Source organism: Trichosurus vulpecula, chromosome 7, assembly GCF_011100635.1.
Source record: "Trichosurus vulpecula isolate mTriVul1 chromosome 7, mTriVul1.pri, whole genome shotgun sequence".
Lineage (NCBI taxonomy): Eukaryota > Metazoa > Chordata > Mammalia > Diprotodontia > Phalangeridae > Trichosurus > Trichosurus vulpecula.
In genome coordinates, this window is record NC_050579.1 from 1,004,974 (window position 1) to 1,021,607 (window position 16,634).

At 50.8% G+C, this 16,634-nt stretch overlaps 1 protein-coding gene across 9 annotated transcripts in view; it reads left to right on the forward strand.

The window, feature by feature from the left end:
- DGKD (diacylglycerol kinase delta) overlaps positions 1 to 16,634 on the forward strand; it is a 113,261-nt gene that overhangs the window by 63,525 nt on the left and 33,102 nt on the right. For all 9 annotated transcript variants that reach the window (XM_036767347.1, XM_036767346.1, XM_036767342.1 and 6 more), the window contains 5 exons: positions 11,977 to 12,081; positions 12,474 to 12,606; positions 13,531 to 13,637; positions 14,104 to 14,229; positions 16,099 to 16,201. In XM_036767347.1, coding sequence (XP_036623242.1) covers positions 11,977 to 12,081; positions 12,474 to 12,606; positions 13,531 to 13,637; positions 14,104 to 14,229; positions 16,099 to 16,201 — 574 coding nt within the window. The remainder of the gene's footprint in view (positions 1 to 11,976; positions 12,082 to 12,473; positions 12,607 to 13,530; positions 13,638 to 14,103; positions 14,230 to 16,098; positions 16,202 to 16,634) is intronic.

Below are 16,634 nucleotides of genomic sequence, written 5' to 3' on the forward strand. Positions count from 1 at the left end.
TGATAGCTTTGATTTCTTCTTCTGGAAACTGCCTTTTCATATCCTTTGACCACATATCAATTGGAGACTCGTTCCTATATCCATAAACTTAACTCAATTTCCTATATATTTCCTATGTAAGAAATGAGGCCTTTTTCAGAGAAACTTGCTGTAAAATTCACACACACACACGCACATACATACACGTTTCCTGCTTTCCTTTGAATTTCAGAAGCATTGGTTTTATTTGTGAAAAGGGTTTTTAATTTCATGTAGCCAAAATTACTCATTTTACCTCTCGTGATCTTCTCTATGTCTTATTTGGTTGTAAACTCTTCCTGTCTTGAAATATGTGACAAGTAATTTTTCCATATTCCCCTAATATGGTGTGAGATGTTGCTGTATGCCTAGTTTCTGCCAGACTACTTTCGAGTTTTCCCAGAAGTTTTTGTCAAATAGTGGTCTTGCCTCAAAAGCTTGAATCTTTGGGTTTATCAGACATTAAGTTACCATGATCATTTACCTCTATGTATTGTGTACTTACTCTCTTTCACTGATCAGACCACTCTATTACTTAGCTCTACCAGCTTTCATGATTACTACTGTAGTATAGTTTAAGATCTAGTACTGCTAAGTTGCCTCTCTTTACTTTTTTTTTCCATGAATTCCCTTCATATTCTTGACCTTTTGTTCTTCCAGGTGAATTTGATTATTATTTTTTCTAGCTCTATAAAATAATTCTGTGATAGTCTGATTGGTGTGACACTGGATAGGGAAATAAATTTACGTAGAATTGTCATTTTTATTATATTGGTTCAGCCTACCCATGAACAATTAATATTTCTCCAATTCTTTAGGTATGTCTTTATTTCTGTAAAAAATGTTTTGTAATGGTGTTCATATATTTCCTGGGTTTGTCTTATCAGATAAGCTCCCAAATATTTTATATTGTCTGCAATTATTCTAAATGGAATTTCTATGTCTTCCTGATAGGTTTTGTTGTTGATGTATAGAATTGCTAATGACTTACTTTGCTAAAGTTGTTAATTGTTTCAAGTAGTTTTTCAGTTGATTCTGTAGGATTTTCCAAGTATACCATCATATCATCTGCAAAGGGTTTTGTTTCCTTATCACCTATTCTAATTCTTTTGATTTCTTTTTCTTCTCTTATTGTTATAGCTAGCATTTCTAGTACAATATTGAATAATAATAGTGATAATGGACATCCATGCTTCATCCCGATCTTAGTGGGGAGGCTTCAAGTTCATCCCCATTACAGACAGTGGTCACTCTTGGCTTTAAATAGATACTACTTGTCATTTGAAGAAAAGCTCCATTAATTCCTGTGCTCTCTATTGGTTTTATTAGGAATGGGTGTTGTATTTTGTCAAAAGCTTTTTTCTGCATCTATTGAGATAATATGATTTTTGTTGTTTTTGTTATTTATGTGGTCAGTTATACTTAATAGTTTTCCTTATATTGAACCAGCCCTGCATTCTTGGTATAAATCTCAGCTGGCCGTAGTGTGTAATCTTTGTGATATATTGCTGTAGTCTTTTTGCTAATTTTTTTTTGCATCAATATTCATTAGGGAAATTGGTTTGTAGTTTTGTTTCTTTCTTTTTTGCTGTTCCTACTTTAGGTATCAAAACTATATTTGTGTCATAGAAGGAATTTGACAGAACTCCTTCTTTACCTATTTCTAAAAATAGTTTCTGTAGTATTGGAATTAATTGTTCTTTAATGTTTGGTCTTAGATATTTTTTCTTAGAGAGCTCATTTATGTCTTGTACAATTTCTTTTCTAACAGGGTTAAGTTTTTTATTTCCTCTTCTATTAATCTGAGCGTTTATATTTTATGAATCCATTTTACTTAGATTGTCAGATGTTAGCATATAATTGGGCAAAATTGTTCCTAATAATTGCTATAATTTCATTTTCCTTGGTGGTGAATTTATCCTTTTTATTTCTGATACTGGTGATTTGGTTTTATATTTTTTTAAGTCAAATTGACCAATGGTGTATCTATTTTATTGTTGTTGCTTTATAAAACAGCCTCCAACTTTATTTATTAGTTCAACTTTTTTTTGCTTTTAATTTTATTCATCTCTCTTTTGATTTTCAGGATTTCTATTTTCTTGTTTAATTGGGGATTTTTCATTTGTTCTTTTTCTGGTTTTTTTTTTATTTGCGTGTATAATTCATTGTTCTGCGCTCTTTCTTTCTCTCTCTCTCTCTCTCTCTCTCTCTCTCTCTCTCTCTCTCTCTCTCTCATCAATGTAAACACTTAGAGATAGAAAATTTCCCCTAAGTGCTGATTTGGCTGCATCTCACAAATTTTGATATGTTGTCCCAGTGTTATCATTATCTTTAATGAAATTATTATTTCTATTGTTGTCGTTGTTCTTTGATCCACTCATTCTTTGAGATTAGATTATTTAGTTTCCAATTAATTTTTAATCATCACTTCTTCTAAGCCCCTTTATTGAATGTAATTTTTATCACATGATAGTCCCCAAAGGGTGCACTTAATATTTCTGCTTTTCTGTATTTGTTTGTGAGGTTCTAATATGTGATCACTTTTTGTGAAGGTACCATGTAGACCTGAGAAAAAAAGTATACTCCTATTCCCATTCAGTTTTCTCCAGAGGTCTGTCATAGCTAACTTTTCTACAATTCTATCCACCTCTTTAACTTCTTTCTTATTTATTTTATGTTTAGATTTATCAAGTTCTGAGAGGGGTAAATTGAGATTCCCCCACTAGTATAGTTTTACTGCCTTTTTTACTTCACTGGAAGCATAATAGATTCTATTCCAGCCTTTTATTCTAACTCTGTGTGTGTGTTCCCTTAAGTGTGTTTCTCGTAAACAACATATTGGATTCTGGTTCCTAATCCATTCTGTAGTCTGCTTCTGTTTTATGGGTCCATTCATCCCATTCACATTTATAGTTGTGAATACTAACTGCATATTTCCCTCCATTTTATTTTCTTCTCTTTATCCTTCTTTCTCTTTTTTATCCTTAACCTTCTCAAAAGTTGTTTTTGCTTCTGACTGCTGCCTCCTTAATCCAGGCTCCCTCTTCTCACTCCCCACTTTTTCTTTGCCCCTTTCCCTCCTTCTTCCATGTTGGGTAAGACAGACTTATCTACCCAACTGAGTGTGTGTGTGTGTGTGTGTGTGTGTGTGTGTGCGCGCGCGCGCGCGCGCAGGAACTCTTCCCTCTTTGAAGCTGTTCAGATGAGAATGAGGGTCAAGCTTTGCCCGCCCCCCAAAATTTACCCCGCCATATATTTTTTGCAGCCTGCAAACCATCATATTTGTTACAAGAGCTTTGTTTTTCTTTACTTTTCTCTTTTTCAAAATTTGTGGGTAGGTAGGAGGGGAGAGGCTGGGGATAGCTAGGGTAGCCCTGAAAGAAAGACAAATGTAAATGTACAGAAGGGGAGGAGGAGGAATCATTTATAGGGCGCCTGCTGCATGCAGGTGCCGTACTGATCACTTTACGAGTGTGATTTCATCGGATCCTCACAACCCTGGGAAGAAGAGGATCTTTATTATGCCCGTTTTATAGTTGAGGAAACCGAGGCAGACGGGCACCCGCCAGTGGCTGGGGCTGGATTGGACTGCAGGCCCAGGGCTCTGCCTGCTGTGGCAGCAGAAGCCAGTCTTCATCGGCTCATCTTCACAGGGGCAGCTGAGGACAGAGATGGCTTGTCTCTGCTTCACCATGCACTCCATCTCCTCTGGTGCTCGGTGAGCCCGCCCTGCCTCTGCCTGCATCCTGGCGCTTTTCCCTTCCCGTTCACATCGTTTTGGCCGTGGCGCATGCTGTCTTCCGGCTTCTGCTGCCTCCGTGCGGCCTCATTCAGCTTCTCCAGGTGCTTCACTTCTGCTGCTTCCTTGGCCTCCGTGGCCCCCGACTTATGTCAGCCCTGGCATCCTGCGTGTGTCTTACAAAGAGCACAGCCGACCTGAAGGATGAAGAGGCTGCTTCAGGCCACGCTTTGGGCTGGGGCAGGGGAAGGGGGACGTTCCCACTAGAGAGGGGCGCCTGCTGTAGAGGCTCACTGGTCGGCCTCTCCCCCGACAGGTGAATATTCATTTCCTGACAGGCTGATATTTGCCTTCTTCATTGTTGGCTTAGTCATAACTGACTCTTGGCAAAATGATGTAAACAGGATGTTGAATGTTTAAACTAAAATTTAATTGTGGGAAAATGAAACCAGTGGTGGCAGCAGAGGCCAGTTGGGTGATGGGAGTTGGGGGTGGGAGCGAATGCCATACTTTCCTTCTCTCCTGGCTCCCCGGAGGGAGGGAGGCGGGTAAGGTGGCAGAGGGGCTGCCTCGGGCTGTGCTGCCCACTGCTCTCACATTAAAGACAGCCTGGAAAGACACAGGACATTATCTCTGAGCAAGACTCTTTGAGTCCCCTGGACCTCAGTTTCTCAGTCTCTCTTGAAAGCTCATCCCTGTCGGGGCGGGGTTCCCTTTTCTGTGGCCTTTTCTGGTTCCTCTCTCCTCCCTGGCTTTCTGGGACGCTGCTGCCTCCTGTCCAACCACTCCTCCATCTCTGCTGGGTCTGCCTGGCCACGGGGACTTCCTCAGCATCCCTGGGCCAGGCCCTCTCCTCCTTTTTATTGAGGCTCGTTCTTGGTGACCTCCCCAGCCCCCATGGGCTCATCTCCACCCCAGATCTGTGTGTCCAGCCCCAGACTTTTTCCTGAGCACCAGCTGCCTGTGCATTCCAGAGCTGGGGTCCTGCAGGATCTCAAACTCAGCTTGGCCAGACTCCTCATCCTTCAAAATTTCCTTTTCCAGGTTTTCAGCCTTAGCTCCTTACTCTGATTTACTCCACATAGCCAGTTTGCTGCCTGTGTGACCTTGGGCAAGTCACTTAACCTCCTTGGGCCTCAGCTTCCTCCTTGGTAAAGGAAGGGAATTGGAGTAGAGGGTCCTGCGGCTCTTCCCTCTCCACATAGGCTCGTGGCCTTGTCATTTCTGCCGTCACCCTCACCTGGCCTCTCGAACTGGCCTCCCAATTAGCCATCCGCCCCTGGAGCCTCCCCGCTCCCGACCCACCTCCACTTGGGCCCAAAGCACAGGTCTCACCATGGCTCCCCCTCCATACAAAGTCTGGTAGCGTATATAGAAACCTCTCTCTGGCATTTTGAGCCTCTCCTTGCACCTCGTGGGCCAGCCCTCGTGGCCTTGCTGGTCCTCACCACCCAACCCCCTCATCCCTGATCTCCATACCTTTGCCCTGGCTGGCAGCTCCCATGCGTGCAGTGCCCTCCTTCCTTATTCTATTTCTGGGGCTCCCTGCTTCCTTCCTGCATGACTCAGCTCTGGTGCCGCTTTCTCTGGGGGAGGCTCTGGGGCACATGTCTCCACTGACAGAATGTAAGCTCCTTGAAGGCAAGCCCTGTCCCACTGTCCTGTCTCTGTATCCACAGCACTGAGTGCAGGGCCCGGCACCAGGGCCTGGCACATAGGAGGTACCTAGGAAATGTTAGTTGATTGCTTTAGGATCTCGGAAAACTCCTATGGAGGGCCCATTCTAGCCCTGAGGGAGCCTCCTGTCTTCTGGCTGCCTGGCTCACCCCAGCAGCTGCAAGAGCACCAGGAGGTTGACATTGGGCACACAGCCGGTCACTTTGGCCATCCTTGGGCCCACCAAGATTTCGGGGAGTTCCCAGCAGACGGATGCTCTCAGCTTTCTCTCTCTCCAATGGCACATGGGACTGGGCAGCTTTTTGGTAGCAGGAGCACCGGTATGTTTGAGGTGGCCTGGCCACATACTGGTGCAGAAAAGCATTAGGGCTTCTGTGGGAAGGAGGGGCATGGGGCAGACTGCCCACAAGGCTGCTGGACCCTCCTCTTCAGTCTTCGTAGGGCCGTGTGCCTGGGCTCCTGAAATCAGATCTAGCAGCCTCCAAGAAGCGCCTTCTCTGTGCTGGACCAAGCAAACCAATCTCTGTCCTTAAGGGGCCTCCATGTTATTGGAGGAAGAACAACGTGGACACGGAAAAGTCAAGATAAAGTGGTTGTGAAGTGATTTATGGGAGTTGGACATCATCGAAGGGGAAGGCCAGGCCTCCTTCCTGGAGGAAGGAAGCCAGGGAGTCCTGGAGGCATTCCAAGCCGGAGTGGCAGATGGATGAGGACAGCCTTTGCAAAGGGATATCTGTGGGCTTGGGAGTGACAGAAGAAACAGTGAGAGGGCACCTTCCTCCCAACCCTTTCCTTGCCAAGGTGGGGGGCTGCAGGTGTGGAACAGAGTATATATTGTCTCACTTTTTTGATGTATTGTTTAGCTTTTCTGAAGTGTTCGGGTGATGCACTGGGAAATGTAGGTGTGAAAATAGCAGTAACGTTCTAAAAAGCTCAGTACAGGGAAGGGTGAGCAGGCCTGGGGGGCCAGATGGTAGGATTTGTGAAGAATTACCAGGGCAGTTGAGAAAGGGTGGAGAGGTTGACTGGAGCCTCACTCTGAGGGACTTTGAGAGGCAGGCCCTGGAGCTTCTTGGGGAGGGGTCTATGCTTTGGGAATACCTATTTGGCAGCTTTGGGGAGGAGAGGAGAGATCCAGACAGGAAGGCGGGAGTGGGACGAACCAGTGATGAGGAGGGTCAGGAGAGGTTGATGGACGAGATGTGACCTTTGGTGACGATGACGGGGGAAGAAGAGGGAAGAGTGGACAGTGACCCTAACATTGTGAACCTGGAGTGGTGGGTGCAATGCAGGGGCCTCCCCAGAAATAAGAAAGCTGGGAACTTCAGGCATCGCTTCCTTTATTTAAAAATGTTTTATTGATTTCTCTTTTAAAAAATTTTACTATTATTTTAACAAATAAGTATAACTAAGCAAAGCAAGTCAGCCTGTTGGCCATGGCCGGCAGCATGGGGGCACCTCCCTCTGCCCCTGCAGGCTGTCCTGTGTCCGTTGTGACCCGCGGTGCCCACCTGGATGGGCATGCTGAGGCCCTCCAGTATCATCGGGCTTGTTCGGCTTCTTTTTCTCTGACTCCGTCATCTCAGGGTTTGTCCTTTCTGAGGGTCTGGTAACATTCTGTCAGTCATAATATGCCCCCATTCATTCAGGCCTTCCCCAGACACAGGGTAGCTCTTCATGGCTACAAGAAATGCCGCTGTACCCGTTGGTGTCTGTGGGCCTGCTTCCCTCTTCTTGGGGTATATGCCCCACTCAGAGGGGATGGGCAGGCTAGGGACTCTTCAGTATGATTCCAAACTGTTTTGAGAATGATTGGACCACTTAGACATGACCCCAGCACACGGTAGTGACTGTGTCTGCATTCTCTTGGTCCTTTGCCCTTGGGGGTTTTGTCATGGATGTTACGGAGGGGAGTGGGACTGCCTCAGGAGCTGCGGTGCCCACTGCTCTCACATTAAAGCAAGCCCTGGAAAGACATGGGACATTGTCTCTGAGGGAGATAATTGAGGCCCCTGGAGCTCAGTTTCTCTGAGTCTGTAAGAGAACTGTAATTGATTAGCTCTGCTGGCCCAGCTGAAGGGAGCTTCAGTGAGCACTCCCAGATTCCCAGTGGGTGCAATCAGCTTGATAGCAAGGCTCTCTCTGGTGATACTGGGTGCCCTGGGAGCAGGAACAGAGTTTGTGTCTTGGGGATGAGGCTGGACATGACCTCTGGTCAGAGAGGGCAAACCAAAGGGTCCATTCCAGCTGCCTCTGATCGAATGGAGCCATTTGTTCAGTGCACATGAGTAGGAACATCGGACAGTAGAAGTGAGATATACAGGATTTGGGGGCCCATGGAAGGCATGAGATCTGAGATGTACCTCGAGCCTGGGGAGCTGCCATGGACTGGAGGGGATCACGTCGCACGATCCTGTCTTAAGAGAGGAGTCATCTGCCTGAGTATGGACATCCCCGAGGTCACATTCTAGACTAGGATGGAGAGGTAGGAAGCCGAAACGCACAGTGCTCCAAGTAACCGAGGGAAATGAGGCAGTCAGTGCCCACGGCCACAGTGGAGAGTGGATTACTGGGTATGTGGTGTGCCTGGTGTAGCTTTTTAAACAGAACTCCTTCTTTGGCTTTCGTGAGCTGCAGAAGTCTGCCTCGCCCAGCCGCCCGTCAGAAATCGGCCTCCCACTGCCTTCATCCACTAACCATCCCGGTGACCCAAGGGCAGTCATTTGGTTTAGCTCAGAGCCCTGCCGCCCTTTCTTAAGTTTTGTTGATAAGAAAAAACCCTAATGAGTATTTGCTTCTTCAATATTGTTTGACTAAGAAAAAACCCTAATGAGTATTTGCTTCTTCAATATCGTTTGACTCGGTAGATTTTAGTACGTCAGAGAGCTCTGGTTCCATCCCCTGATGCAGACCCTGCCCCTCTCTCCACAGCTCAGCCCATATCTGTGCCTCCAGCGTGGGCAGGCTCTGCCACAGCTGGGCCCTGCTAGGACAGACTTGGAGAGCGCTGGGCCCCCGTGAGCCAGGAGATAGCACTCTGAAGGGAGAGGCCGCACTACCAGTAAGGACATGTCGTGGCACTCGGCCAGCATTGTCTCTTCCCATGTCTCCAGCCTCCCTCGGTCTTGTCTTCTCATCCAGTGGCTTCCTGTTCCCTCAGGACCAAGTGCAAAGAGCACACAAAGCCTCTTCCTCCTTTCCTTCCATATTATGTCCTGTCTCCTATCTGCAGGCCATTGCACGGGCTGTGCCCCATGCCTGACTCTCCCACCTCATCTCTGTCTCTTGGGGGCCCTGGCCTCCTTCGGGACTTGGCTCCTATGCCACTTTCCACAGGAAGCCTTTTTCAGCTATGTGTTTGAGCCCTGAACTGTCAGCAGCACAAACGTTTTTGTACCCACTTTTCACGTGAATAAACTGAGACTCTTAAGTGATTAAGCAGCTTGCCCGGGGTCTTATGGCCAGTAGGTGGCATAGCCAGGCCTTGCAGACAGCTTGTACACAGAACAATGGGCCTATGGTTGGGAAGATCCGAATTCAAATCCAGCCTCAGATACTTACTAGCTGTGTGACCCGGGGTCTGCCTTAGTTTCCTCATCTGTAAAATGGGGATAGTAATAGCCCCTCCCTCCCAGGGTGGTGAGGTTGCTTGTAAAATGCTTAGTGCAGTGCCTGGCACATAGTAGGTGTTCTGTAAATGCTTATTCCCTGCCTCAGTTTCCCTCCATCAAACCCAAGCCTTCTTGATCCAAACCCGTTTCCCCTTGTTGCCTCTTGTTCTTAGCACTAACATCTGTAGACACAGCAAAGGCTAGTGTACCGGACACCATTAAGCTCCAGCCCCAAAGCCTTCCTGTTGTCGTCCCCAGGAAGTGGTTGGCTGCCAGAAGACTCCAGGAATCCCCAGATTAGGCAGAACCAGCACCTGGTACCATGAAACTGATGTCCACCAGGACCTCAGGACAAGCAGAAAAGCTCAACCCGGAGCATGGCACGTTGGCCAGGGAGTTGGGCCGGGCTCCGGGGCAGGGTGGCGGCGCCGAACCTGAACGGCTCCTCTGCAGGTGCGGGAAAATGTTTCCTTCTTTGGCCCAGTTCATTCTAAATTGAGAAATCAGTTTTGAATGTAAAAAGCAGGAAATCTGGTGTTTCTTTTCTAGTCCACGAATAAACAGGAAAAGGAAGAAGATGAAGACCGAGGGAGCTGGTGACACTTTACGTTTCTAAAGGCAGCCTGGTCCAAAGGTCCGGGCTTTCATTTCTGTGTACAGATGGCTTGTTTCCCATTCATAGCTGCAGTTAGAAAGCCAGAAATGCGGCTCCAGGCTTGCAAAATGAATCAGGTAGATCTGTTGTTAAAAACGTCCAGAACACACAAACCAGAGTTAAGTGAAGACCCGTGTTTGAAGTTTATTAACAAGAGCTCAGTCATCACCATGCTGACATTCCAGCATGCAAGGAACAAACGCCAGCATTGCATCCAGCCACGGCCTGCGTCTTCAGGATTGTCGTTGACCTCCGTGGGGCCTAGCGAAAACCACATGACTCGTTCACTTCTTTTAATGCTTCAGATTTTGAGCATCTGTGATAGTGTCAGGAGGTTTTCTCCCTTCACAGATGCAGATCGCACCTCCTTTCAGTCTTGGTAAGTGGATGTTCTTTGTGAAATCCACGGCCCTGTGGCCAGCTTGCTGGTAGGCCTCCGCACGCTCAGCCCAGCCTTGGAACATTCCTGTGAACATTCCCCAAGGATCCCTGATCTTCCCAGGAGAAACTGAGGAGCCAATGAGGAATCCTAGGAGTGTGCCCAGAGGGATCGTTTTGTCCAGCCCTGCAGAGGCTCGGTGACTTGGCCAAGGTCACTCAGCTCATGAGTGGCAGTCAGGATTCAAACTCAGCTCTTCAAACGCCAGATCCCACCCTCCCTCCACCAGACTGGTCCTCCCTGAGTGGGCAGGCCCTTCCGCTGGGCCTCCTCCTTTCATTGAGTACTTGCCTGAACATGTCATTTTTATCCGACGGCCATGGGGCTGGCCAGGTTGGAAGGGAGGCCTGATATTTGTGGTGGGCTTTGTTCTTTCTGGGGCCAAATGCGTTTCCTGCATCATGTTCTAAGGGGTGCTGGGAACTGACTCGGAAAAGCTGGGGACACCTCAGAGACTTAGGACAGTCTGGTCGTCTGCCACCTAAGGAGCCCTGATAAGTTTACTCATTCACTTCTCTCTGCCCATTAGACAGCAGGGAAGCTCGATGGCCCAGAGGGTGTCAGTCAGCTCTCCATCAAGGAACCTGGGAGCATGACCGCAGACCACCCAGACTAGCTGCCCTGCCTTCCTTCCACTTATTTCTCCTCTCTTCAGAGGAATCGGGAATGATCAGGGAATCCTCATGCCCAGAAATCCATAGACTGCCATTGAGATTTTCAGCTCTGTGTCACCTTGCTGACCTGGGCGGCTGGGCCTGGAGTTAGGAAAACTGTATGACCCTGGCCTAGTCATTTAACCTGTCTGCCTCAGCTTCCTCAGCTGTAAAAGGAGGCTAGCAATAGCTCCTACCTCCCAGAACTGTTGTGAGGCTCAAATGAGATACGAATTGCCAAGCATTTAGCATGGTACTTAGCGCATAGTAGGTGCTGTATCAGTACTAGCTATTATGACTATGATTGAAGAGACAAGCAGCTTATAATCCTGAAGGTCTGGCCCTGCTAACGACAGAACGCTTCTGTCCCTTCCCCTTCATGGGGCTCAGTTTCCTTGTCGGTAAAAGAAGGGGCTTCTGCAAGGTGATCTTTGAGGTCCATGATCTTGTGACCTGTGGTCAGAGCTGAAAGGACCTGGGAGGGCTTCGTGCCTGTGACGTCACCAGGCACCATCCTTCCAGACAGATCACTATACGGCACCAGCATGACACTGCCCTGAGATTTGGGCCTGCTGGATAGTCATGAAAATGAGATTTCCTCTGCTTGGCTCCAACTCCGATCGCCCTGGGCTTTCTCTGCTCTGGAGACCTTTGTGTGGCTCTCATCTCACCAAGCGCCTATTTTGAGATGCAGAGGCAGCTTTCCTGTTTGGTGGGTGCGGATCCAGGTGGGAGCCCTGTGGGATGAGCACCTGCGCTCCCTCCAAGGCCTCTTCCAGCCCGCCACCTGGTGTGACTCTCATGTCCGTCGTGGTTTGCGTGCTGGCTCCCCTGCACCGACGCCAGGGACCGTCTCTTGGCTTTCTCACTTCCCCGACTCTGAGCTCAGAGCCTGGCACATTTGTTGTGGTTAGGTGATTCCCTTTGTGCCTGGCTCTCCATGACCCAGTTTGGGGTTTTCTCGGCAGAGATACTGGAGGGGCCTGTCATTTCTTTTCCAGCCCATTGTATGGGTAAGGACACAGTAAGCACTTAAAAAATGCTTGTTAGCTGACTGCCAGAACCCCCAAAAGAAAACTGTTACTAGGGAAGAAACCCTTTAAAGTAACAACCAACCTGGAAGTTAGAAGCGCGCCTGAATCATTCCTGACCGCACTGACCTCACTGTCCCTTCCCTCTACCAGGTCATCACTCCATGTAGGAAGCTCATCCTGTGCGCCGATAACAGGAAAGAAATGGAAGATTGGATTGCAGCCCTGAAGACTGTGCAGAACCGAGAGCATTTTGAGGTGGTGCGAGGGTGGAGGGTGGGGGTTGCCTCCTCTGCAGCGAGGACCCTCGGGGCAGCCTGGGGACCCTTCCCAGAACCATGATTCTGAAGGAAAGGGGACCGTTCCATTAGAGGTCAGGGAAGAGAAGGCATTTACGTTGTCCTGTCTGTGGATCCCAGGTTAAGAAGTTTCCCCCCCAGACATTTGCTGTCCCTGTGAGCTGGGCACTGGGCTTCCTGCCCCCAAAAGGCTGTGTCCCAAGGTGGGCTCCCCTTTGCCCATCAGGTCTGAGCCCGCGAGCCCCGTCTGTACTTGCTAGGCTGGGGAACTGTCTTAGCTTGCTCCCCTTTGGAGGCAGGGCACATGTCTCCCTCCCTCTTTCACTCAACACTTTTACCTTGTCCTTCCAGTCCACCCAGTACAGCATGGACCACTTCTCAGGGACGCACAACTGGTACGCCTGCTCGCACGCAAGGCCCACGTACTGCAATGTGTGCCGGGAGGCGCTGTCTGGGGTCACATCCCATGGGCTGTCTTGTGAAGGTATGTGGGGAAACTGAGGCTGACTGCCTGAGGGGCCCAGCTCTGCCCACGGTGTCACCTTTGACGCCCTGCCCCTGAGGCCCCCTCCCCCTGGGAACAGGCACCATCAGCCCCCCGGCGTGACCACACCAGAGAGCAGAGAGCACAAGTGAAGTGGGGGGTGGTCTTCCCATATGTTCTGCAGCGGGCCCCGGGGGTCAGTGGAGGCCCCAAAGAGATGTAGAGGGCCCTTGTCCTAACAAGGTGGGCAGGAGAGGTACCGGCACACCAGAAGCACCAAGTTCAGAGCTCTCCTCTGTCTGGGGCTCCAGGTTTGCTGAGGCCTTTCTGTGGCAGGGACCTGCTGCTGCTGGGATTATTAGCCCCATTTTAGAGATGCAGAAGCTGGAGCTGAGAGAGGGCCTGTTACCAGAAGGGTCTGAGATGGGATTTGAACTCAGGTCCCATGGATTACAAGCCCAGGACCCTGACCACCACACCACCCAGCCCGCTGCCTTCGTGCTTGGGCCTCAACCAATAGCCTGGCACACCTGGGACTCGCTCCTCACCAGGCCCTGCCCACATGCGTCTGGCAGCATTTCAGACGACAGAAGCTTCCCTTTGCTGCTTCTTAGGGGGCAGTAATTAGTCATTCGGTTTACACTGAGTGTGCCATGGGAAGAAAAGAGAAGGGTGAGGTCAGAAAGCTCAGGGCCTCCAGAGTAGGGCCCAGGCCTGGGCCGAAGGACCCTCCCTCTGCCCTCCTGGGCCCGAGGCTGGGCTGCTCAGTCCTTGGCCAAAGTCCCCAGCAGACCCTAAATGTGGCACTGGGGGCAGAAGAGCTTTTGCGCCAGGCCTGCCCTCCAGCCCTGAGCACCCCTCTCCTGCCTGGGGGCTGCCCACGAGGCCCCTAACTCAGGGCCTCTCCCTCACCTTCCTCCCCAGTGTGTAAGTTCAAAGCCCACAAACGCTGTGCTGTCAGGGCAACCAACAACTGCAAGTGGACAACACTGGCTTCTATCGGGAAGGACATCCGTGAGGACGAGGACGGGGTAGGAGCCCGGGCCCGCTCTGTGGCCCTATCTGTGTCCTCCCCTGCTCATCCAGTGAAGGGGGGCGGTCGTCCTGGTACTTCCTCACTGGGCTTCCCTTGGTGACCTGGCATGAGGGAGTGGGCATTGGAGGCCTCAGGGTCCCAGGAGTCAGAGGTGTCTATGTCCTAGGCCTCAGGGTCCCAGGCATCAGAAGTGTCAGCTTCCAGGCCTCAAAGGCCTTAGGGTCCGAGGCTTCAGAGGTGTCAGGTCCCAGGCCTTGGAGGCTTAGGTCCCAGAGCCCTGGGTGGGTGGCACAGGTCAAACCTAGGGTCAGTCCATCTCGGAGGGAGCCTTGGCAGAAAGGACAGCCCTCAGAAAAGGCCCTGGAGCTCACAGGTCTGAACGTCTGGTCAGGCTCTGGCCACAGCCCATGCCCAGACCCAGAGGGAAGCCTCAACTACTTCTGCCTCTGCTTTCTTTGCAGATCTCGATGCCCCATCAGTGGCTGGAAGGAAACCTCCCCGTGAGCGCCAAGTGCACAGTGTGTGAGAAGACATGCGGCAGCGTGCTTCGGCTACAGGATTGGCGCTGCCTCTGGTGTAAGGCCATGGTAAGCCTCTGGGCACCGGGGTGTGGCAGGGCATGGCAGACTTCCCCCCCCCCCATCCTGGCTCACTTGTCTCCCAGAGACAGCATGGCAGCCCGGCCCCTTGGCTGCCCGTCCTCTGCCCAGTGAAAGGGTCCCTTCCAGCGCCGGGTCACTGGGGGCTTTTGTTTTGCCCCTTTCTCCTGGTCTGCGCCACAGGCTTCCTTTTGCCCTGTGATCCTAGGATGCCCTCACTTTTGGGGTGTCACTGCTTGGGCTTTTCAGTATTACCATTAAAATTGCATCACCATGTGTTGGCATCAGATGAGTGTGGGCAGCCTATTGACTGTCAGATCCTAGATCCAAGGGGGCAAGCAGGGCATCAGCAGGGCCATGTGGGGGACCCTTGACGGCCTGTTAGAAAAAAAATGAGGCTTTAGAGGTTCTCCTGAGGAAGGGCCCCCTGGGGCCAGTGCTGGCCATGAACAAGCCGGGCTTGGGGAGGGGCTTGGGGAGGGGGGACCGGGCCTTAAGGCCTCAGTCGTATCACCTCATGTAGGCTGGGCACCTCCCTGAGCACCATGGACAGAGCTCTGGGCCCCGAGGCAGGTCATATAACCTCTGCTCACTGCAGTTTCCTCATAAAAGCCCCCACCCGGGGGAGGGAAGCTGCTATGAGGATCAATGAGAGAAAAGCAGACAGGGCCCAGCACATAGTAGGCCCTATAAAAGGGTCACTCTGTTCTCCTTCCCCTTCGCTCCAAAGACCTAAGGGCCCAGCCACATCCAGAGCTCTGCCAGGAGAGGGATTCTACACATGGTGGTCTTTGGGTCAGGGACTGCCAGACAGGAGGGGCCTTAGAGGCCGAGGAGTCTTAGCCTCCCTTCTTACAGATGAGAAAACTGAAAAAGAGACCAGAGAAACAAATGTGAGGCAGGCCCACCCCCAGGCTAGGATTCCAGATGCCTGGGAGACTCTCTGAGAAGAGCTGGGCAGCGGCTCTGCCTTCAGGAGCCTCTGGGATAAGCCTGGTGCCCTGACAGTCGCTACCATTCTGGGGCGGCCTCCAGCCCCCCTGCTGCCTTCTGGAGACTCCGGGTCAGTGAGAAGGGCCCTGGCTGGCTTGTCTCTTTTATTCACAGGTGCTTTTCTCTTTTAGGGAGATTCAGAGCTTCCCCAGGCCAGCGACACTCCCTCTCCTTTTGTCTGTCCAGGTCCTAGGGGCTGGCCACACAGCCTGGGGCCGCTTCAGTGGGAGCCCTAGATTGTTCCAGGAGGAAAGCATGCCTCTTAAGTCAATGACATCCCCAAATGAGGTCACGTTGAGCTCGGGTTAAGAAAATCCTTGAAGGAAGTTAGCTTTTCAATGAGAAAACATTGGTTAAGGGTTTCCAACGGTGGAACAGAGAGGAGGCAGGGAAGGATCCCAGGAAGGAAGGAGGTGGAGGAGGTGACTAGGAGGGGCCACAGTGCAGAGAGTTCTAGGCCGGGATTAGGAAGACCTGAGTTCCAGTTCAGCCTCAGACACTTACTGGCTGTGTGACCCAAGGCAAGCCACTTAACCACTATGTGCCTCAGTTTCCTTATCTGTAAGATGGGGATAATCATAGCACCTGGCTCCCAGAGCTGTTGTGGGCTCAAACGAGCTAATATTTGTAGAGTGCCTTGTAGACCTCGAGGCACTGTCTACATGCACTTCTGTTCTCATCTATTGTTACCAGCAATGGAGGCCATGGCACAGACCAAGCAGTGGGGAGAGCTGGGGCAGCTGGCAAGACTGAAATGATCTTAATTTCCTTCCCTTTCCCTCCAAACCTGAAATCCTGAAGGGGGGAGGGCAGCATTCAGCCGGCTGGAAAGGGACAGCCGGTCACCAACGGTTGTTGTTTCAGGTACATACGGCGTGCAAAGATTCACTAGTGGCCAAGTGCCCCCTGGGCCTGTGCAAAGTGTCTGTCATTCCCCCGACCGCCCTCAACAGCATCGATTCTGATGGTGCGTACCCGCCAGCCCTGCCTGGGCCTCTTCCTAGGCTCCATTCTCTAGGCCCCTCCTTCCCCCCCCCACCCCCGGTAACTCCAGAGTGACCAGGAGAGGAGGTGAGCCGCATTCAGCCCCTGAGGAGAAGCCGGAGAGGAAGACTCTGGGGGCAGTGCATGGAGCCTGGGGTACAAGACCTTTGCTGAGGGTGGTGAGAGGAGCTCTCCTCACGTGGATGGGATTGGAGAGTCAGGGGCCCTCAGCAGCACCCCAGGCGACTATCAGACTCGGTGGGCCTGGCCCATAAAGCAGGCCCACATGAGGCTCCCTGCTTCGTGTCTGGGGTACGCAGCTCACTGTACCAAGTCTCACTCGGTCAGGCAGGGGCCGGCCAAGCAGGTGTGATCTGCAGGCCGGCTGAGGTTTAATGCCAGGGGATGGGATCCCC